Source organism: Crocodylus siamensis, chromosome 1, assembly GCF_052110815.1.
Source record: "Crocodylus siamensis isolate JL-2025a chromosome 1, ASM5211081v1, whole genome shotgun sequence".
Classification (NCBI taxonomy): domain Eukaryota; kingdom Metazoa; phylum Chordata; order Crocodylia; family Crocodylidae; genus Crocodylus; species Crocodylus siamensis.
Genome location: NC_143395.1, coordinates 297,059,032 through 297,077,352, shown reverse-complemented (window position 1 = coordinate 297,077,352; position 18,321 = coordinate 297,059,032). Strand labels below are relative to the sequence as shown.

General features: G+C 40.9%; 1 protein-coding gene across 1 annotated transcript in view; it reads left to right on the top strand.

Annotated features, from left to right (window-relative positions):
- The window catches only part of AFF3 (ALF transcription elongation factor 3), a 628,646-nt gene that overhangs the window by 542,530 nt on the left and 67,795 nt on the right, over positions 1-18,321 (top strand). The window contains exon 10 of the mRNA XM_090020433.1: positions 12,489-12,654. Coding sequence (XP_089876559.1) covers positions 12,489-12,654 — 166 coding nt within the window. The remainder of the gene's footprint in view (positions 1-12,488; positions 12,655-18,321) is intronic.

Genomic DNA, 18,321 nt, shown 5'->3' with positions numbered 1-18,321 from the left:
ACTATCACTGTCACTGAGACGGACTATATCTTCACTCCCCAGCAATTTTCACTGAAGTTGTAAAGTGATGAGCTACTAAAACAAAATAAGGGTGCCTAAACGTAGGCCTTAGGAGGAACAGCCACATCCAAATATTCATGTCCTAAGGTCCTAAGCAGTATGCCCCCCACGCAAACACTCTTTGAAGGTCATTTCAGTTAATAGTATGCATTCTTTTATTGTTTCCTGAGTTCTTTGGGATATAAGGTACAAATCAAATATAACATACAGCTCTTTTGTAAGAAGGTGCTCTATTACTTTTCACACAGAGAAAAATACATTGGACTTACTCAAATTGAGAGAATACAAGAACATTCTAAGGGCCTCAAATAATTTCATACCAACTGGATTAGCCTACTGTCCACAGCCTTTCTGGACTTTCCCAGCCTTCCTAATGCCCTGAGTCATGCCAGACAACTCTGTATTGTTCTAGACATTTATGATTTCTCTATAACATGTCCAAGGATGCACTTTTGATCAAGGGCAGCCTAACAAACCATGCAAATGGTGTCCTGCCTAGAAAGTGATGTACATAAGGAGGATAAGTTAGAATCTCTTTATACAGAGCAAATCAACTTACAATAAGCTCCTTCAAGGCAATGTATAGAACTAGAGCAGATAGGCCAAAAAAAGACCTTTGGGAGACAATAGAACATGGCTCAAGTCAAAAAGTAAAACTAAAACTGGCAGCAACAACACTAAGAGTCAGTAAAACCTGGAAGAGTTTGTCACACATTTAAATGTATTACACCCATTTGGACAGCTATTACAGTAGTTAGTAATTTTATCTGCACAAGTTCATCAGTATTTGGATGTTCAGAATATGAAGACAGTCTTGCCAGACAGCCATTTATATACTTCTGTTGACTTAAGCAAGAGGCTGTAATGCTGTAGGGAGCCTCAGCATAACGCACTGTGCTATGAAATGATAGAAAATTCATTATTGTAGATTGGCAGCTGTGGGGTTGGGTTTATTAATAAATTTTCTGAAACAAAATGCTGGCAGAGTAAAGCAAAAGAGGGAAAAGGAATTCTGTTTGGTTGTAGTTCCGAGTCCTGTGTTTTGGCTCTTGATCCCCGGCTTGGCTGCGTTTGGACTTGGACCTGTGGGTTTCCTCTTGGCTTCTGACCTTCTGGAGTCTGACCCAGCTTGTATTTTAGACACTCCTCTAGCTCCTGCTTCTGGATCTGTAATTAGCTCTCAGATCCTCATTCCTCCCTCAGAGACCCAATTCCCATGCCAGACTGCCCACAACCTTGTCCCCTAACATTGGCACATGGACTTGGTGTGTGGCCCTGGCCCAGTGCATGGGGTCCAGCCTGGCTCATGGCCCTGAATTCAAGTACATGAGGTCAGTACATGGCCCCATACCTGGTATGTGGGACTGGTTTGTGGCCAGACCTAGCACAGAGCCCCAGACCCAGTGTGTGGAGTCAGTGTGCAGTCTGGATCTGGCACAGCTTCAGTCTGTGCGCCAGGTCTGGTATAACACCAAGTCTGGTATAACACGGCTGGTACAAAAAGTTAATAAACTCACCTGCCACACTTTCTTTGCCCTTTAGCTTTTGCCACATGATAAAACACAATGAGCATTGTAAGCAGTTACTTCAATCATTTCTTTCTCCAGTCAAACAGTGTTCTAGCTCTGCCAAGCAGCTTGAAGCTGTACTGACTTAAATAAAAATGACAGCGTAAAGCAGAGGTAGGAATGACATTAAAATATCATTCATGGATGATGGGCTACTAAGAAAAGTGTCTGCTCCATTCTGAGCCCATTGTAAGGAGGCCACACAAATGATGAGCAGAAAGTCTGATCTCAGCCAGGTCATCCCTTCTTATCTGCTTGCTAGTAAGGAAAAACCCTATGTCACATGGAAGAGTACAAGATTGTAACTGTGTAGAAGAGCAAACTAATGAGGGGAAAGAGAAAAGAGACAACCTCTAAGGAGCAGAGGAAGGGGAGTTCACAAAAGCCATCAATACACCAAACACAAGGGGCACAAGCGACTGTGATGCTCTTATATTGGTCGACTCTTCTCTGAAACGTCTTTCACGTGACCCATTCATTTTTTGACCTCCAAAAACTTGTTCCTTGGAAATGGTTCCTAGGTTTTTGTCTGATGAAGGCAGGATGACCGGTGTTCCCAGAGCATCTTTACACAGAATCAGTGCCTATTGTAAATTGTTAGGCCATTAATCTAAAAGCTTGTTCCAAAGAGTATATGAGAAATGTTGGCACTGTCTGTAGCTCTTTCTTTTCATGTTACAGTATTTACAACTTTTAGGCAACTTCTTATTACCCATGAAGAGAAAAGACTTTTGAAAAGCCATTCTGTGAAGAGTTAACTTGCCTGGACTAGGAAATCTCACCACTCATATTCAGCTGATGCAAGGTCAATGACAAACACACCAAGGAAGTCAGAGTTGCTTTATTTTTCTTGTGAGCAGGTCAAATAAAACACTGCTGATGTTCCATTTATCTGGCGCGACAAGTAAACACTTGGCAGGCGTGGAAAGCATACGCTGGAATCTGGCACCAGGCTCCTAGCACAGCTGTCAGCCTGCTGACTAATCACTTCATCCCAAAGTTAAATGCAGCCCTGGGTTTTTAGCACCCTTTCCTTTCAAATACTGAAGCATATATTCCTCCTGATAGGACTGTTCACACTACTGGTATGATTATTAGTTACCACTCATGGAGGGATGAGGAGCTTCCAATAACACTGCTATTTTAGACAGTTTTTATGGTATTTTCTAATTCTGACAATGTCCCTCTAAAGTGGACCTGTGATCTTGCATGGCTGCCTCCAGTTGCAGTCAAACTAGAAATGGGAACTCTTAAAATATTAGACTGAATGACGCTGTGTATCTTTGTTGTGATTTGATAGGATTTTTTAATAATACAGTAATATTATTTTCCATTTATTTTTATGTTGGTGGCATATTATTCTGCTAATTATGTGCAGACCTTACTCTCTAAGGAGCACTGATTTACCTTAGGTTTGCATTATTAGCTAATACTTGTAGTCTTGTCAGCACAAACTATTTAAGCAACTCCCAAGGACAGTGTTAAAATATAGGTGGAGTTTGTGAACTCTGTTCTTGGCAGCTGTACTTTATTAGCTGCACTGTGCAAAGGTGGCACCGCTCAGCTAATGCAATACTTTCACAGAAGCATTATTTATTGTGACAAGCCAAACAACCTCCAGGACTCTCACTCATTATGTCTCCCCTTTCATTGCTCATCCATTATGTGAATAAAGTATGAAAACATTTTGCTGTTTCCCAAAGATATTAATAGACTTGTGGAAACAGTTCTGTCTCAAGAAAAGGACCTGATCCAGTCCATTTTTTATATGCGTATGTGTGTGTAAGTGTGCATGAGTATGTGTTCAATCCTAATAAAAGGGTGTGACAATGCTAGACACTTTTTCTTTACTGAACAATATTTTTATAAGAAATAATGTATTTTAAGAAGTCATAAAAATAATTATATAAGTCTATACAATCAGTTGTTTAAATTAGTATAACAAGTCGGTGCACTCATAATTTGTCTGTTATGACACAATAGTGCTTCCTATTTCTACACCACTTTCTAGTTGAGGATATTGAAGTGTTTTCATGTAATATTTAATTAAATATTGTAGTACACTGCAAGACAAGTAAGTAATATTACTCTCATTTTGCATATGAGGAAGCAGAGACAAAGAGAAATCTATCAGCTAGCTCAGGGTCATTCAGGTTAGCCTGTGGCAAACCTGAAAATAGAATAGAGGTTTCCTGATTCTCATTTCTGTGTTTTAACCACAAAAGCATTCTTTATATTTTAAAACTTGCAGATATGTGGCAGATGGCAGGGTGTTCCAGTGTTCATGATATCACTTCCATTTACTGAATATCTCTTTTTTATCTAAGTCCTGCAAACACTAAATAAAAGTTTTCATCTGGCATGCTGATAGTCTGTCATTATAATAATATGTATCGATGTCCCTCAAAAAATGCTTCAAAAATAATATTACAGTAGTAGAGTGGCTATCTCTTTAAGTGCCAAGGTATACCATACGCATAAGCATACTTTAAATAGACAGACACTGAAACTAGAGTTCCTGAAAGGGCATTTGAAAGGTACTTGCATAGATTCTAGTAGGAATGGCCTTTCATTGCTGCTTCTTTGATTCATTGCTAATTATCAGTATGGAAGGATTTCCTTACTGTGTATATGAATGACTCACTTCCTTTGGTGCCAGACAGTAGTGATAACGATACAGATTTTGGCACAAAACTCTTGATCTCTACTCTGAGGAACTACCATATGGAATATACGCCTCTCAAGGAAAGAATAAAGCATGTGTAGTGAGAGCCTTCCCAGTTGGTTACACTGATTTTAATGACAGTGAAAGATAGTACTACACATGCATGTATCTGGATTTTTTTTAAAGGAGAAGGAGGAGGAGATGACTTTGACAGTCAGGTTCTTCTTCTAAAGTCTGGGATATATTTTTATCATTGAATTTAAAGTTTTATTATGTAGTCTGGGCCAGAACCCCAACCACTGTAGTTCTGTGTAGTTTAACAGTGTCAATTTGCACTAGATTTGGCCTTCCATTTCAGAGTACTGTTTCTTTACTAACCATCTTGTTTGGCATATTTCCCTCAGTGTTTAAACTTGTTCAAGGCCAGCAACAGATTTTCTGGGTCTTTTGAATAACAGAAGCATTCCGACTCCCTTCTCCAGGGGAGAGCAGCTTCTTTTCCTTCTGATGCATTTACCACTTACTGCTGACCTGATCATCAACCGCATCATTGTTCATGCTTTCTCACTGTTTGTTACATTGTCCTTTCCTACAGAGAGTCCTGAATGCATATGTAAGCTAAGATCCTCTTACCCCAGACATTCCTTATCTTTCTTTCTTCTTGGTGTTCTCAACTTCCCTCTTTTATTGCAACAAATTATCTCTCATTTACTGACTACATCTCCTGCCATAGGTTGAAAGGTTGTGGCTATGTTGAACACGGAATAAGCTTTTGCTCACCCCAATCTACAGTGAAACTCTAGGCTGATTTCTTACCTGCCATGTTTGGCCAGGATCCTGGAAAATGTGGTGGCACATATTGGAGGTAATGAACTGTAAGCTAAATTGCAGTCTGTCCTAGTCAGAGTCATTAATATTGTGCTAACCGTAATGGATAGAGAAGTCCTGTCCATGTTGGTGTTTTAAGATCTATCTGCATTCTTCAGTGACATATTGGATTATCAGACCCTGTTGAACCAACTGGAGAAGAGTTTGGCTTTGACAGTTTTATTACAATATTATGATAGCCTGTATTAAGCTATGTCTGGTCAGACCTCACTGATTAGTCTCAGTAAGTTGCCTTGGGAAAAGAGATTTCTGCTATAGTCACTTTTTATGTACATATTCTGTTTATTTCATAGATCCATTCTCCAGTACTCATCACTTTAACTAGTGTTGGAACACTTGTGGAGTTTCCCATGGTTCTGTTCTGGCTATGATGTTTTTCATGCTGCTTTGTATATGGTACCTGAGGGTCAGATTTAGAACAAAAATAATTTAGATTATCACTTCTATGTAGATATATAGACTGCCATGTATTTTCCAGTCTCCAGACACAGAAACAAATATACCAAACAGTGTCTAAGGGACAGAGTTACTGTGGTCTTTAAAAACAAATATCTGGATAAGGTTCTGGCAAAGCAATAATTATGCTGATTGCTTGGGACAGATAGTATGAAAAGTAAGCATTTTCCTAGACTTCTTAGCTTTGTTGGGAATATATTTTAAAGGATCAGTCCAATATTTTGCTTTGGCATGGGCCTTACTCAGGGCCTGATTCACCACTACCTTACACACTAGATAATAATTTGTATCTAGACAAAGTGGAAATAAAATGGCTACTGAAATTTAAGGCAAGGAAAAAGCAAGCTCCCAAGCATCAGCAGTAGCCAAGGATTTTTTTCCCCTTTTAATTGGTTTAGGAATGTTGCCAGACTGCAGTTCTGTCTTTCGCACTCTGAGACTTTATACATAATGCACACCTTTGTAGCACTGAGTTTGGATTATTATAATAAAGTCTATGTTCAACTACCTGAATGCAACAGCATGACTCTCAATAACAGTGAGAGTTGTGTAATTATTTTCAGTAGCTGTGTATTTGGTGAAGTCTAGGTTAAGATTTTAATTTTACCATGTAAATGCTTCACTGAGCTTCTGGCATCTCTATAAAGGTAGGCTCGTGCTCTCTTACTCTAAGGTCAGACAGAATGGACATTCTTATCCGAGGGCTTGAAAGGATAGGATTGTTGCTACTCGTATTTTCATTTAATCGCTTGAAATAAAAAATATTATTTCCAAGCTATAATAATTCATTCTAAGGCATAACGCCACAGTAAGATACACTAGCATGTGTAAATGTTATGTGCCACAATGATTAAAATGCATGTTCATATTTTATTTTGACTGCAGGTTCTTGCTTACATGCCTATGAAACGACAGTTCAAAACAAGTCACTGATTCAGTTCCATGGTTTATATTTTTTTAAATGGAAAGTAAAAAGAAATACAAAAGTGTTTTCATACTAATCCATCATAATGCAGTAAGCACTTTTCAGAAACATGATTTATTCATAATAGTGGATATAGTCAGGGGGGTAGGAGGGAAGAAATTGGAAGACTTCCACAGTATCACTATAAAATAGGAAAATATTTGTGCAGTTCATTTTTTCAGTAGTTTGGCTATCATTATAGCTACAAACATAGATTTCCAGATGTTTGTGAAGAATCCAACAGTTATATTTTATATCTTTGGCTGTAGTAACAATTTCTATTCAGCAGCCTAGAAAAAAAGCATTTCATGTCATAACAAGAAAGAAATATTACAGCTTTTATCCCTTAGCCTGTCTAGAAATTTTGAAAGCTTTAGTCAACGCCAAACAAAAATGATAGGTTGAAAATTAAAACCATAGTCACCAGGGAAAGGACATAAATGTGCAGATGTTCTGTGATGTTGAAGACGTTTGCTTGACAACAGACACTGACTAAAATACTCTGAGAAGACTGAGAATCCAGTAGAGCAGAACACTCTCAAAACTGATTCCTAATCTAGGGTCAGAAAAGGCACTGGTCTTTTCAGTTTCAAAAAATAAAATTTCATACTGAAGATTTATTTAGTCTCTGTTCTTTCATTTGTTAGGGAGCAATATTTGTTAATAGCAGTGCCACTAGCCAAGCTATCTGAAGAGCTGTGGAACTCAGGAGCGGTCCAGATGACTGGAAGAGGGCCAATGTGGTGCCCATCTTTAAGAAGGGAAGAGGGATGAGGCCAGTCAGTCTGACCGTGGTCCCGCGTAAAATCTTTGAAAAGTTGGTTAAGGAGGCCATCAACTACAAGCTGGTAATGGATAGGATACTAAACAGCAACCAGCATGGCTTTTTTGAGGGCAGATTGTACCTGATGAACCTTGTGTCCTTCTACGACCAGGTCACTAACCATCTGGACAAGGGACACGAGGTTGACGTCATCTACTTAGACCTCATCAAAGCATTTGACTCTGTCTCCCATGGGATTATCTCTAACAAACTGGAGAGTACGGGGCTGAACCAGTCTACAGTGAGGTGGGTAGACAACTAGCTCAGAGGCCGCTCTTAAAGAGTGGTGATCATTGGGATGGCCTTATCCTGGAGGGCCACTTCCAGTGTGGTCCCTCAAGGATTTGCTTGGACCCGTGGTATTCAATATATTCATTAATAATTTGGATGAAGGGGTAGAAAGCACAGTGATTAAGTTCTCAGATGATACCAAGCTGTGGGAAAACACAGGCACACCAGAGGATAGGACAAAGATCCAGGTGGACTTCTACAGAATGAACTTATGGGCAGAATGAAATCAGATGAGGTTTAACAGGGAGAATTGCCAGGTCCTTCACCTGGGTAGGAAGAACCCTAACCACAACTATACAATGGGTGGTGGCCTACTGGATGGCACGGCATCTGAACGAGACCTGGTGGTCATGATCAACTGGAAGATGAATATGACCCAGCAGTGTGACGAGGCTGCCAAAAGGGCCAATAAAACTCTGGCATGCATCAGCCGCTATGTGGCCAACAGATCCAGGGAGGTACTTCTCCCTCTCTGTTCAATGATGGTGAAGCCTCAACTGGAGTACTGTGCCCAATTCTGGGCACCGCACTTCAAGAAGGGTATGGATAAGCTTGAGAGGGTACAAAGAAGGGCCGCCCATTTGATTAAGGGTGTGGAGGGTAGGCCCAATGAGAAGAGACTCCGGGCACTGGTCCTGTTCAGCTTGACGAAGAGAAGGTGACTTGATAGCTGCCTACAAGTACGTCATGGGGGAGCATCAATAACTAGAAGAGCAACTATTCAGGAGGGCATCTCAAGGAAGGACAAGGTCCAATGGTCACAAAGTAATAGAGAATAAATTCAAGTTGGATATAAGGAAAAGCTTCTCTGTAAGGGTCACCAGAATCTGGAACACACTCCCAGCAAAGGTGGTGCAGTCGCCCTCCTTGGAGGTGTTCAAGACAAGGCTGAACAGGCACCTTGCTGAGCTCATCTGAGCCCAATGCTTCCTGCCCAGGGCAGGGGACTGGACTTGATGATCATACAGGTCCCTTCCAGTTCTATGATTCTAACTACAATTCATTAATATATGTAAACAAAGCAAGAAACTCCAATCTGGGGTTTCTTTTGATCTTTCAGCAATGGCAAGTACTCAATACCAAATTATCCACAGGTAGTGAGCAAACTTCAGCAGTCCTCTTCTAGTTATATCATTTACTGTTACAAACATCTGCATATCTCTTATCACTGTTGTACAATGGGTACATAAAAATCAGATATTTACTGATTTAAGGAATTAAGCCAGGATATTTCACAAATAACAGTAAGCTTTTAAAGGCACTTACCATATCTGGGTACACTTAAAACTTGTAAATTATAACAAAATTTGTATCTCAGAAAAAGGAACATGTATGTACTCTCCTAACTGATCTCCATAATGCTGGGCTACCTGATGCGAGCGTGGACCTTTACAAGCATGCATTTTTTGCCTCTGACGGTCACAAGTGGATCCCTGACTGGAATTTTTTGGCAAATATAAATAGATTCCAGCTGCTTCCCCTTCATTCACTTCACTTTATTTTCTTTTTTAATCAGTACTCCAAGGGTCTGTGAAGTCTGGAACCTTTCAGCCTTAGGGAACACCAACAGCCTAAATTCAAAAAAAAAAACCCCACCATTGTATCAGGGAGCACTCAAAGGCCACAAACAGCTCCTTTGCCTGCTGTTGGTATCCGAGGCTAAGTAAACACCCAAGGCTGAATTGATTCAATTGTCACAGGTTAGCCTAAGCTGTGTAAATTGAACCAAAAAGCAAGTGACCCAACATTCACTTTTGATTCTAGAAATTCAACCACATGCCTACAGTGGTCCAGGCCAGAAGCCAGGGGGGCGCTAGAGCATGCATCCCTGGTAGGTGGGAGTAGACAGCTTGGGCCAAGGCTAGCTGCCAACCTGGCGAGGGAGGGTTTGTAGGAGAGGTGCAAAGCATCCTGGGATACTGGGGACTGTGAGTTAACTTGAATCTGGACAGGATCTGGGACAGAAATTTAATAAACTGATTTAACCTCAATCAATGAGGACGTCTTTACACATGTTCTAGGGGTGTGGGGAGTGCTTTAATAAGAGTGGCTCCAAGAGCCACTCTAATTAAAGTGCCCACAGCATCTCATGTATTCAGCATCTCATACTTAAAATGGTGGTGGGGGCACTTTAACTAAGCTCATTTGAAGAGCTTTAGTTAAAATGCCCCCGCCACCATTTTGAAAAGTGGGGACGCTGAATACACGAGACACAGAGGCTGCTGGAGTGTGCAGCAGACTTGATAAATTGAGTCTGTTCTTACACGCTGTAACTACAGTGTATCACAGCAGCGTCCCTGTACATATACAGGCACCCATAAGTCTGATACTACATCCATCCCGGTTTATCTTAAACCCATTTTGGCCAATTTGAAAGGGGCTTATGTACAATGAACTTTTGTTGTGTTATAGATTTGAACTGGTTTCCAATCACTTATACTGGTTTATGTGTAATTTCTGTCCCTAGCCCTGGAGACAACATGCTAAATGCATGAAGGAGATTTGCTAGAAGTAGAAGGCAGAAGAGCTAGACTGGTGCTGGGCAATTCTGTTTCAGGCAGATGGTCCCTTGGGAAACCTTTGAACAGCCTGTATGAATTAGAACAGTCCCCTGGAAATGGGGAGGTGGGCCAGGAGCTGGGTGGAAAAGGGAATCGGGGAATTGGGGAATTGTAACTGGCTCTTGGACAGCCTGGCCTCTATTGTACACCAACTGGATCTCAACTCAGGAAAAATTCTCATCTATATATTTCTTATCTCCAGAAGTCTTCGGTCAGATACTTGCTTTCTGGAATAAATTACATAATTCGGGAGATGAAGACAAAGCACTAGCTGTAATATGTCTGATTTCTAATTAATTATTTGATTTTGTTTCTTACAAAATATCTCTCAAAATTAATTCAAATTAGCCTAGATAAGGATCAAAAATGAATTGAAGAATATCAGATACAAATGACAATAAATATTAGGGAATTGAGTTGAGAGAAAATTATTAGAACCAGAGTTTGGTTTGGATTTATGGAACATTTTCATTAATGATGTGGAAAAGGAAGAGAATGCCATTTAATTAAGCTTGCATTTGATACTAAATTAGGAGTTGCTGCAGACACCTCTGAGGGAAGAGAAATAAATCAAACAGACCTGGAAACATGGGCAGCAAGTAACAAAATGTGACTCAGTGTGAAAATATATCTGAGGGGAAATAATACAAAAGGTAGATATTCACTGGAGGCATCAGGAAGCACTAATGCTGAAAGGGACCACTAAGCATTCAGACACCAAACTATATGTAAGTTTACAATATGACGTTAGAGCCAAAACATCAGTGTAATGTTGGTATTCATATGCAGAAGCTATAGGACCAGGAATATAATAGTCCTTCATTGTATGGCTCTAGTGAAAACACATCTGTAGAACTGCCTTCACTTTTGAGCATCCCATTATCAGAAAGTTATAGACAAATTGGAAAAAGTTCAGAAAAGAGCCATAAAAATGATCCATAGCCTGGAGGTATTGACTTACGAGGGAAGATCAGAAGAGCTAAACATGTATAGCATGGCTGAGAAATTACTGCCAAGGGGACTGAATAGCAAGCTTCAAATATTTGAAGGCAAGGGGGAATAATGTAGGGTAATGATAATGAGTAATGGGATGAAATAATAAATAAGGATAATAAATTAAGAAAGGACAAATTTAGTCCAAATTTTGGGGGAAATCTGGCAATGTAGTCTGTTAGATTACAGAGTAGTTTCCCATGGGTAGAGGTGAAAGTCCCATTGATTTGAGTTATTTAAAACAGACTGGATAAATCACTAAAAATGTAATGTACTATAAACAACAATATTCCAAAACCTGGGAAACAGAATAGATAATAGGTCATTTAAAACTCAAACGTTTATGACTGTGGGATGTCTTAATATTTGCAGTCAGTTAGTTACTTATGGAATGGAAACATTATGTTTTTCTGTTTCTGTAAAGGCCTGATACAGAAAACACTTAAGCACATGCTCAGCTTTTAAGGTGAGAAGTCCTATTGACTTACATAGGACTGCTCCATGTGAATAATGGTAAGTACATGCTTAAGTGTTTTCAGGACAGGAGCCTTAGTTCTTGCAGATTTCAATGTGAATACGGCACATATAGCTAACTAAATCATATTTACTTTGCCAATACAATACGCATAAAAAGGGCCACCAGAAGTTATTGTACCTTTTTTATTTTACTTTATTTTGTTGGAAATGGCCAATATTATGAACCATATCCCAATTTACAACCCCCCTGCTTTCTCTTTATGATAGTAATTACTATACAGTAGATATTATGAGGCTGTTTTCTGCATTCCAGTCTTTTCAAAGTTTTCTCTGTTCCAAAGTTTTCTGTAGCTCAGGTTTTCCAAAAGATTTCCAACATTTCTACTGTCTGACTTGGAAATATATCCTACAATTTCTCTTAAATATGCAAAAGTAACCTGAAATGAAAACCTGATCCTCTCTCATAAAGCAAAGAAATGCTAGGGGTGATGTATTAATGTTAGCATGGTATTAACATTGAAATCTGATTCCCCCTCCCCCCCACCTGATCACCCCCCTCTGCAATTAAAAGAATGTAATTTTCAACCCATCTGACCACTTTTGTAACCGCAAAGCCTAGGTTGCAAACATTTAGACAGCTGTGATTTATGCTGCCTAAAAATAGCATGTTTTTGTTTGTTTTATGTTGTTGTTTTGTTTTTTTCCCCCCTCCCCCTTGGTGGGTTGTGTTTGGGGCTGGCAGCACTGGCGTGCAACAGCCCAGTAGCAGAACCTCAGGACTCTCCAGCAAGGGGTCAAGCAGCAGCAGCTCCAGTGAATCCGAGAGCAGTTCAGAGTCTGATTCAGAGAGTGAAAGCAGTTCTAGTGAGAGTGACGGCAGCAAGCCCTCTCATTACTCCAGCCCAGAGGTAAGGACTTCTGATCTTTCTGATTCAGGGTGACAGCCAAGATATTGCACCCAGCCTGGCCCTTAGCTAGTCAAGCAAACAAAAGAAGCTGTGGGGAGACAAAAAAAAAAGTAATGGGGGAAAGTCCAAGGAGGCTCCCGTGGTGCACTGTGAAATACCAGGTGCCGTTTCCTGCATTTTTAACATATTAAATTTTGAAAGAAAAAGTTATGGGAAAAGATTTGCACAACAGAGAAAGAAATAACCAATGTGTTATTGTTGTAGGATTCTAGAGGAGTGAAATGCATTGCAAGGAAGAAGGTATGCTCTAGACTCCAAACAAATGCTGACATCTCTTTTTACTGCTGACTTGCATGGTGCAAAAGCCCTTATCTGAGCCTCCTGCACTACAGTGACCCTAACAGCTGGTCAATGCAGGGAAGCTATTGCACAATAAGTTTGGGTACAAATGTAAAATACAATAGGTATTCACATTAACTCCCAATGTGAACATGCTTACTCTTCACTAAGCATACTTTCTACACTGGCTTGAAGTGGTATAAATGAGACCACTGCTGGCACAAAATCAGTGCCACGCAGAGAGCTAGTGCAGAATAATTATTGTGGGCTATCTCCCTGGATAGGCAGGCCTTAACTCTATTAAAATTAATTTGCCCATATTGTATTTTGAGTTTTAGTGACATACCAGCAAATGCACTTCTTAAATGTAAGGCTCCAAATGCTCTTGTATACTCCATAGTAACATAACACATATTAATATATGCAAAAATATTCAAGAATCGAGATTGTAAACACATGAAATACAGACAGATTATTCTCCTTCCTGACATAGGACAGGACAACGGACCTCCCTTCATTGACAGCTATGTCTCAAAAGCTCTTCTCATCCTGAAGATTCACATTCCCTTGCTATTAAAATAAAACAGCTAGCACATATTTTAATTAATATTTTGACACCAAATTTTCCATCAGGCAAATACAAAAATCACCAGAACATACTGCAGTACATCACCCACAGTTTTTGTTGTTCCTTCTTTACTTGACCATTTTCTTTCCTCCCCTTTCTAACTTTCAGTATTTTTTACTTACACTTCACTTTCTTTTCATTCCTCCCTGATCCTAAATCTCTCCCTCTGGTCCTCTTCTTTCTTTATTCTCTTTCAAGGTTCTTGGTCTGCTCTTGTTTCTTCCCTTCTCCTTGTTGTTCCTTTTCCTTCTTTCTTCCATTCTGTGTTTCTCGTTTTCCTTCAGTCTTTCTTCTTTCCATCTTCTGTTCCCCACTGCAGACATCTACTTTTGTCCTTCCATCTTTCCCTTCCATATGGAGTCTCAACATTGCTACCATTAAAAGGAGCCAGAAGAGGAATCCAAATGGAAGGAAGAAACTGGGGTGGGAGGAGAGCAAATGGGAAAAAAGGAGGTTCCTGCTAGGGAAGAAGAGGGGAAGAAAGAATTGCTGTGGAAAGGAAAGAGGGCCTGAGTACCCAATGCCAATCAAAGTCAAAGAGCATCTAGGCTCAAATCTGTGCTAACAGACTGAGACTGGTAAATTCCCTTTAATCAGGAAAAGAGCATTCTGGGGGAAAAGGAGCTAAGTAACCTGAGTCAGGCTGGGGAGTTCATGACTTTGGATAGGAAAGATATTGGTGAGGACTAGAATGATCATATGAACTTGGAGAAACTGGCTCCTCCAAAGTGTTTTTCACTCATCTTCTCAAAATACGTAGGACTGTCTTTATCTGAGCAAGGTATCACTTGATTATACATGTACTGTTCTATCAGCTCGTTGGCCCCTTGGTATTATAGCTGTGAAGCTGAGTTTGCCCTAGTAGGGTGTGCTAAAATTGTAAAGGATTCGGAGGTTTGGTGGCTGCCGTAGTTTTGATAGTTCATTTTCTAAGTGGGGAGAATGTGGGAGGACTAACATTTGTCTGAAAGAGGCGATAGTTGATCCAGGCAAGGAGGACATGTGTGATGTCCCCACTTTCTGCTGCTCTTACAAGTCCAGCATACAACCTAGTGTGGAAGTTCAAAAATTGTCTGTATGGAACCTATGGTTTTTCTGTAAAAGGAGATATCAGATGCTGTTGTGTCTTTTTCACTGTGTATATACATTAATATTTCTACAAACAATGAACCTGGAAATTCCAGCTTTAATGCTCAGCAGCAGGTCAAATAGCATATGCATATATTAAAAGGTTTTATTTTGGGGATGGGGCATCTTCTGAATTTGAGGTTGAAGAGAAACAGGATTGTTGCTTCACCTCTTTTTTAAGTTTTCTATTACTTCATTCTGGAATCTGCATGTCTTGGGCAAATGGAGGAAACAGCTATGTTAGAACAGGAAGTAGCAGATTTTGGTGCTACAGGGAAGTTCACGTGCCCTGGATTGTTAGTGGTGCTGGTTTTGTTGATTGCCAGATTTGTGCTCATCAGAAAGATGTTGAGCCTGTTATCCTGTTCTCTTATGAGCTCTTGAATAAAGGTGTGGGTAAAGGGGTTGACTGATGCCCATTTCAGAGCATGTTACAGTAGCCTTCCTATACACCTCCTGGACTGTCTGTCATTGAGCAAACTAATTGTTGAAATTTGGGTGCCATATGACTTGCTGACTGGTAATTATGGTCTGGTGGATTAGGAATGGAGCAGGTTCTTTTCCACACATCAGTAAGTGAAGATTCCTGCAAATGAGACAAGCATAATGAATTGATGGAAACTTTGACATTTTATATCAATTTTACTCTTCTCTCTTGGTAATCAAGATCATACCTCATCACAAAACAATGTTGTTCCTGCAAATGATTTTTGAACTGCAAATCTTTTCTATTAAATAAATTGAACAAAGGGTTTCCAGTTATGAAGATAAGCAACCAGTGTAATGTTTCCAACTCCAAGTGTCACAAGCAGGGCCAAGGAGGTGATCCTCCCCGTCTATGCGACGCTGGTCAGGCTGCAGCTGGAGAACTGCATCCAGTTCTGGGCGCCGCACTTCAGGAGGGATGTGGACAGCATTGAGAGGGTCCAAAGGAGAGCCACTCACATGATCCGGGGACAGCATAGAACTTGTGCATAGAAGAACCGTGTTCCCAGCTGTATCTCATATCCTTAAGAAGGCAAAGGAACACTAAAAGCAGGGTAGAGTTGCACTTTATAGACTAAATCCAAAATGCATAAGCTTTTGTAAGCAACAGCTTACTTCATCAGATGCTATGAGTGGACATGGCAGTTGTCACGTAATAGGTCTATTCCCATGCTTAGTAACTATATTAAAAACTGATACTATATTTACTTGAATATAAGATGACCCTGAATATAAGGTGATTCCCCAATCATTAGATTCTATATATAGAAAATTTATAAATACGTTATGATTTTCCAGGCATAGAATCTAATTATTGGGAGTTGACCTTGAATTTGTCCCCTACCCACTGCTACAGAAGGGAAAATAAATCTGAGGAGTCAGGTAGTCCTCTTGCCTCCCACCCTGCCTCAACTTTTCTCCCCTGCACTCCCTTCCTGTCAGACCCTGCTCTCCCTGAGCACATGGAAGTGAGGGGCAAATTTGAAAACACTAACCTTGAAATAAACATGCCCATAGTAATTTGCATATAGTATCCATAGACTTAGGGCATATCTACACATGACCATACGGCACCTTTGTTACTGCACCATCATTTAGTACTTCCTTTTGGAAGTACTAAAAGATGGCACAGTAACAGTCCATACTGCACTTTGCTGGCTGTGCATGGTTATTTTTGGCCGCTATGTCACTGTAGCAACACACTACAATGAAGGAGCGCATTGCTACAGTGACGTACCAGTAGCATCACAGTTTTTGCCAATGGACGCTACAGTGCCATAGTGTGTTGCTACAGCACTGCAGCATCTTGTGTAGATGCACCCTTAGTTCATCCAGAATTGAGGCACAGTACATTTTTGAAACTGCTGCAAGTTTTAGTACAACTACTAAATGGGTTTCAACACTGACAAGCGCAAGGTACTGCACCTGGGGAGGACGAACCAGCAGCATACCTACAGCCTGGGGAACTCCAGAAAAGAATCTTGGAGTCATCATTGATGCCAAGATGAACATGGGCCGGCAGTGTGGGGATGCAGTCAGGAAGGACAACCATACCTTGTCATGCATCCACAAATGCATCTCGAGCAGGTCCAAGGAGGTGATCCTCCTCCTCTATGCAACACTGATCAGGCTGCAGTTGGAGTACTGCGTCCAGTTCTGGGCGCCACACTTCAGGAGGGATGTGGACAACATGGAGAGGGTCCAGAGGAGGGCCACTCGTATGATTAGGGGGAAGCAGGGCAGGCCCTATGAGGAGAGGCTACAGGACCTGAACCTGTTCAGCCTCCACAAAAGAAGGCTGAGGGGGGGATCTAGTGGCCATTTACAAACTAGTCAGAGAGGACCAGCAGGCATTGGGCGAGTCCCTGTTCCCCCAAGCACTACCAGAAGTGACTAGAAATAACGGTCACAAGCTGGCAGGTGGTAGATTCAGACTAGACATCAGGAGGCGCTACTTCACTGTCAGGGCGGCTAGGATCTGGAACCAACTTCCAAGAGGCGTGGTGCTGGCTCCTACCCTGGGGGTCTTTAAGAGGAGGCTAGATGAACACCTTGCCCGGGTTGTTTGACTCCAGTACTTTTTCCTGCCATGGCAGGGGGTCAGACTTGATGATCTGCTCAGGTCCCTTCCGACCCTACTGACTATGAAACCATGAAACTACTCCATAAACAGACTTTTAAGTATAACTTTTGTCCCTATTTATATATAGTACAAACTATGCATACTATTAGTCCAAAGGCAAAAGGCTCATGATTTACCATATAGTACACTGGATTGGACCCCAGCAGAGTCAATAGCATGTCAAGTCATGGTGACCCCACAGCTCGGTACTGCTGACTATGTGTGTATAAACTACAAATACCGCCCCCTAACAAAGGATCCGTGTTCCCCCACTTATGATTGAACCTGGGTGTTCTTGTCACAAGTCCTGGGATACTCCAAAAATGTGTACGCAGATGAGACACAGGGCAGCTTTATACAGCTCCATCTCATGGAGGGCAGAGCCACACTAATCATAAGTGACAGAGTGAGAGGGGGACCAACAGAAGGATTATGGGCAAACTGTTTGGGACCCAATTTGGTAATGTTTGCCAGACATTTAAGGCTGGTGAAGAAACAGGAATCACTGGAAATTGGAAAGAAAGATGCAGCTTAACTGTGGGATTGAAAAGGAAGTTGACATGTATGCTGTGTGGTGGCTTACCATGACTTGCAAAAAAGTCAGCACTGAGGGGGACTGTGCTCAATGTGCACTATGATATATTTTATACAGATAGACTGTATCTTTGTGGTAGGTTCCCATCAGCATCTTCCATCTTTTGGCTAAGATCAAGAATTTTTGGCACCAAGAGGAGGGTATCAGGGCTGGTTCTGGCCCTCTCAGTACCAGCTTGGTATTGCAGTACCTCCAGACTTAATACCAGTTTTCTCCTGGGAGAGCAACTGCCTGTTGTTTTTAAGGGCCACACAGAAAAATAAAAAGGGTTCCCAACAGCATGTTTGCCCTATATGGGTCATGTGTTTTATAGTCATGCTCATCGGCTGCATTTAAAACAACTTCATAGTTGGTTTCCATGACTGGGCA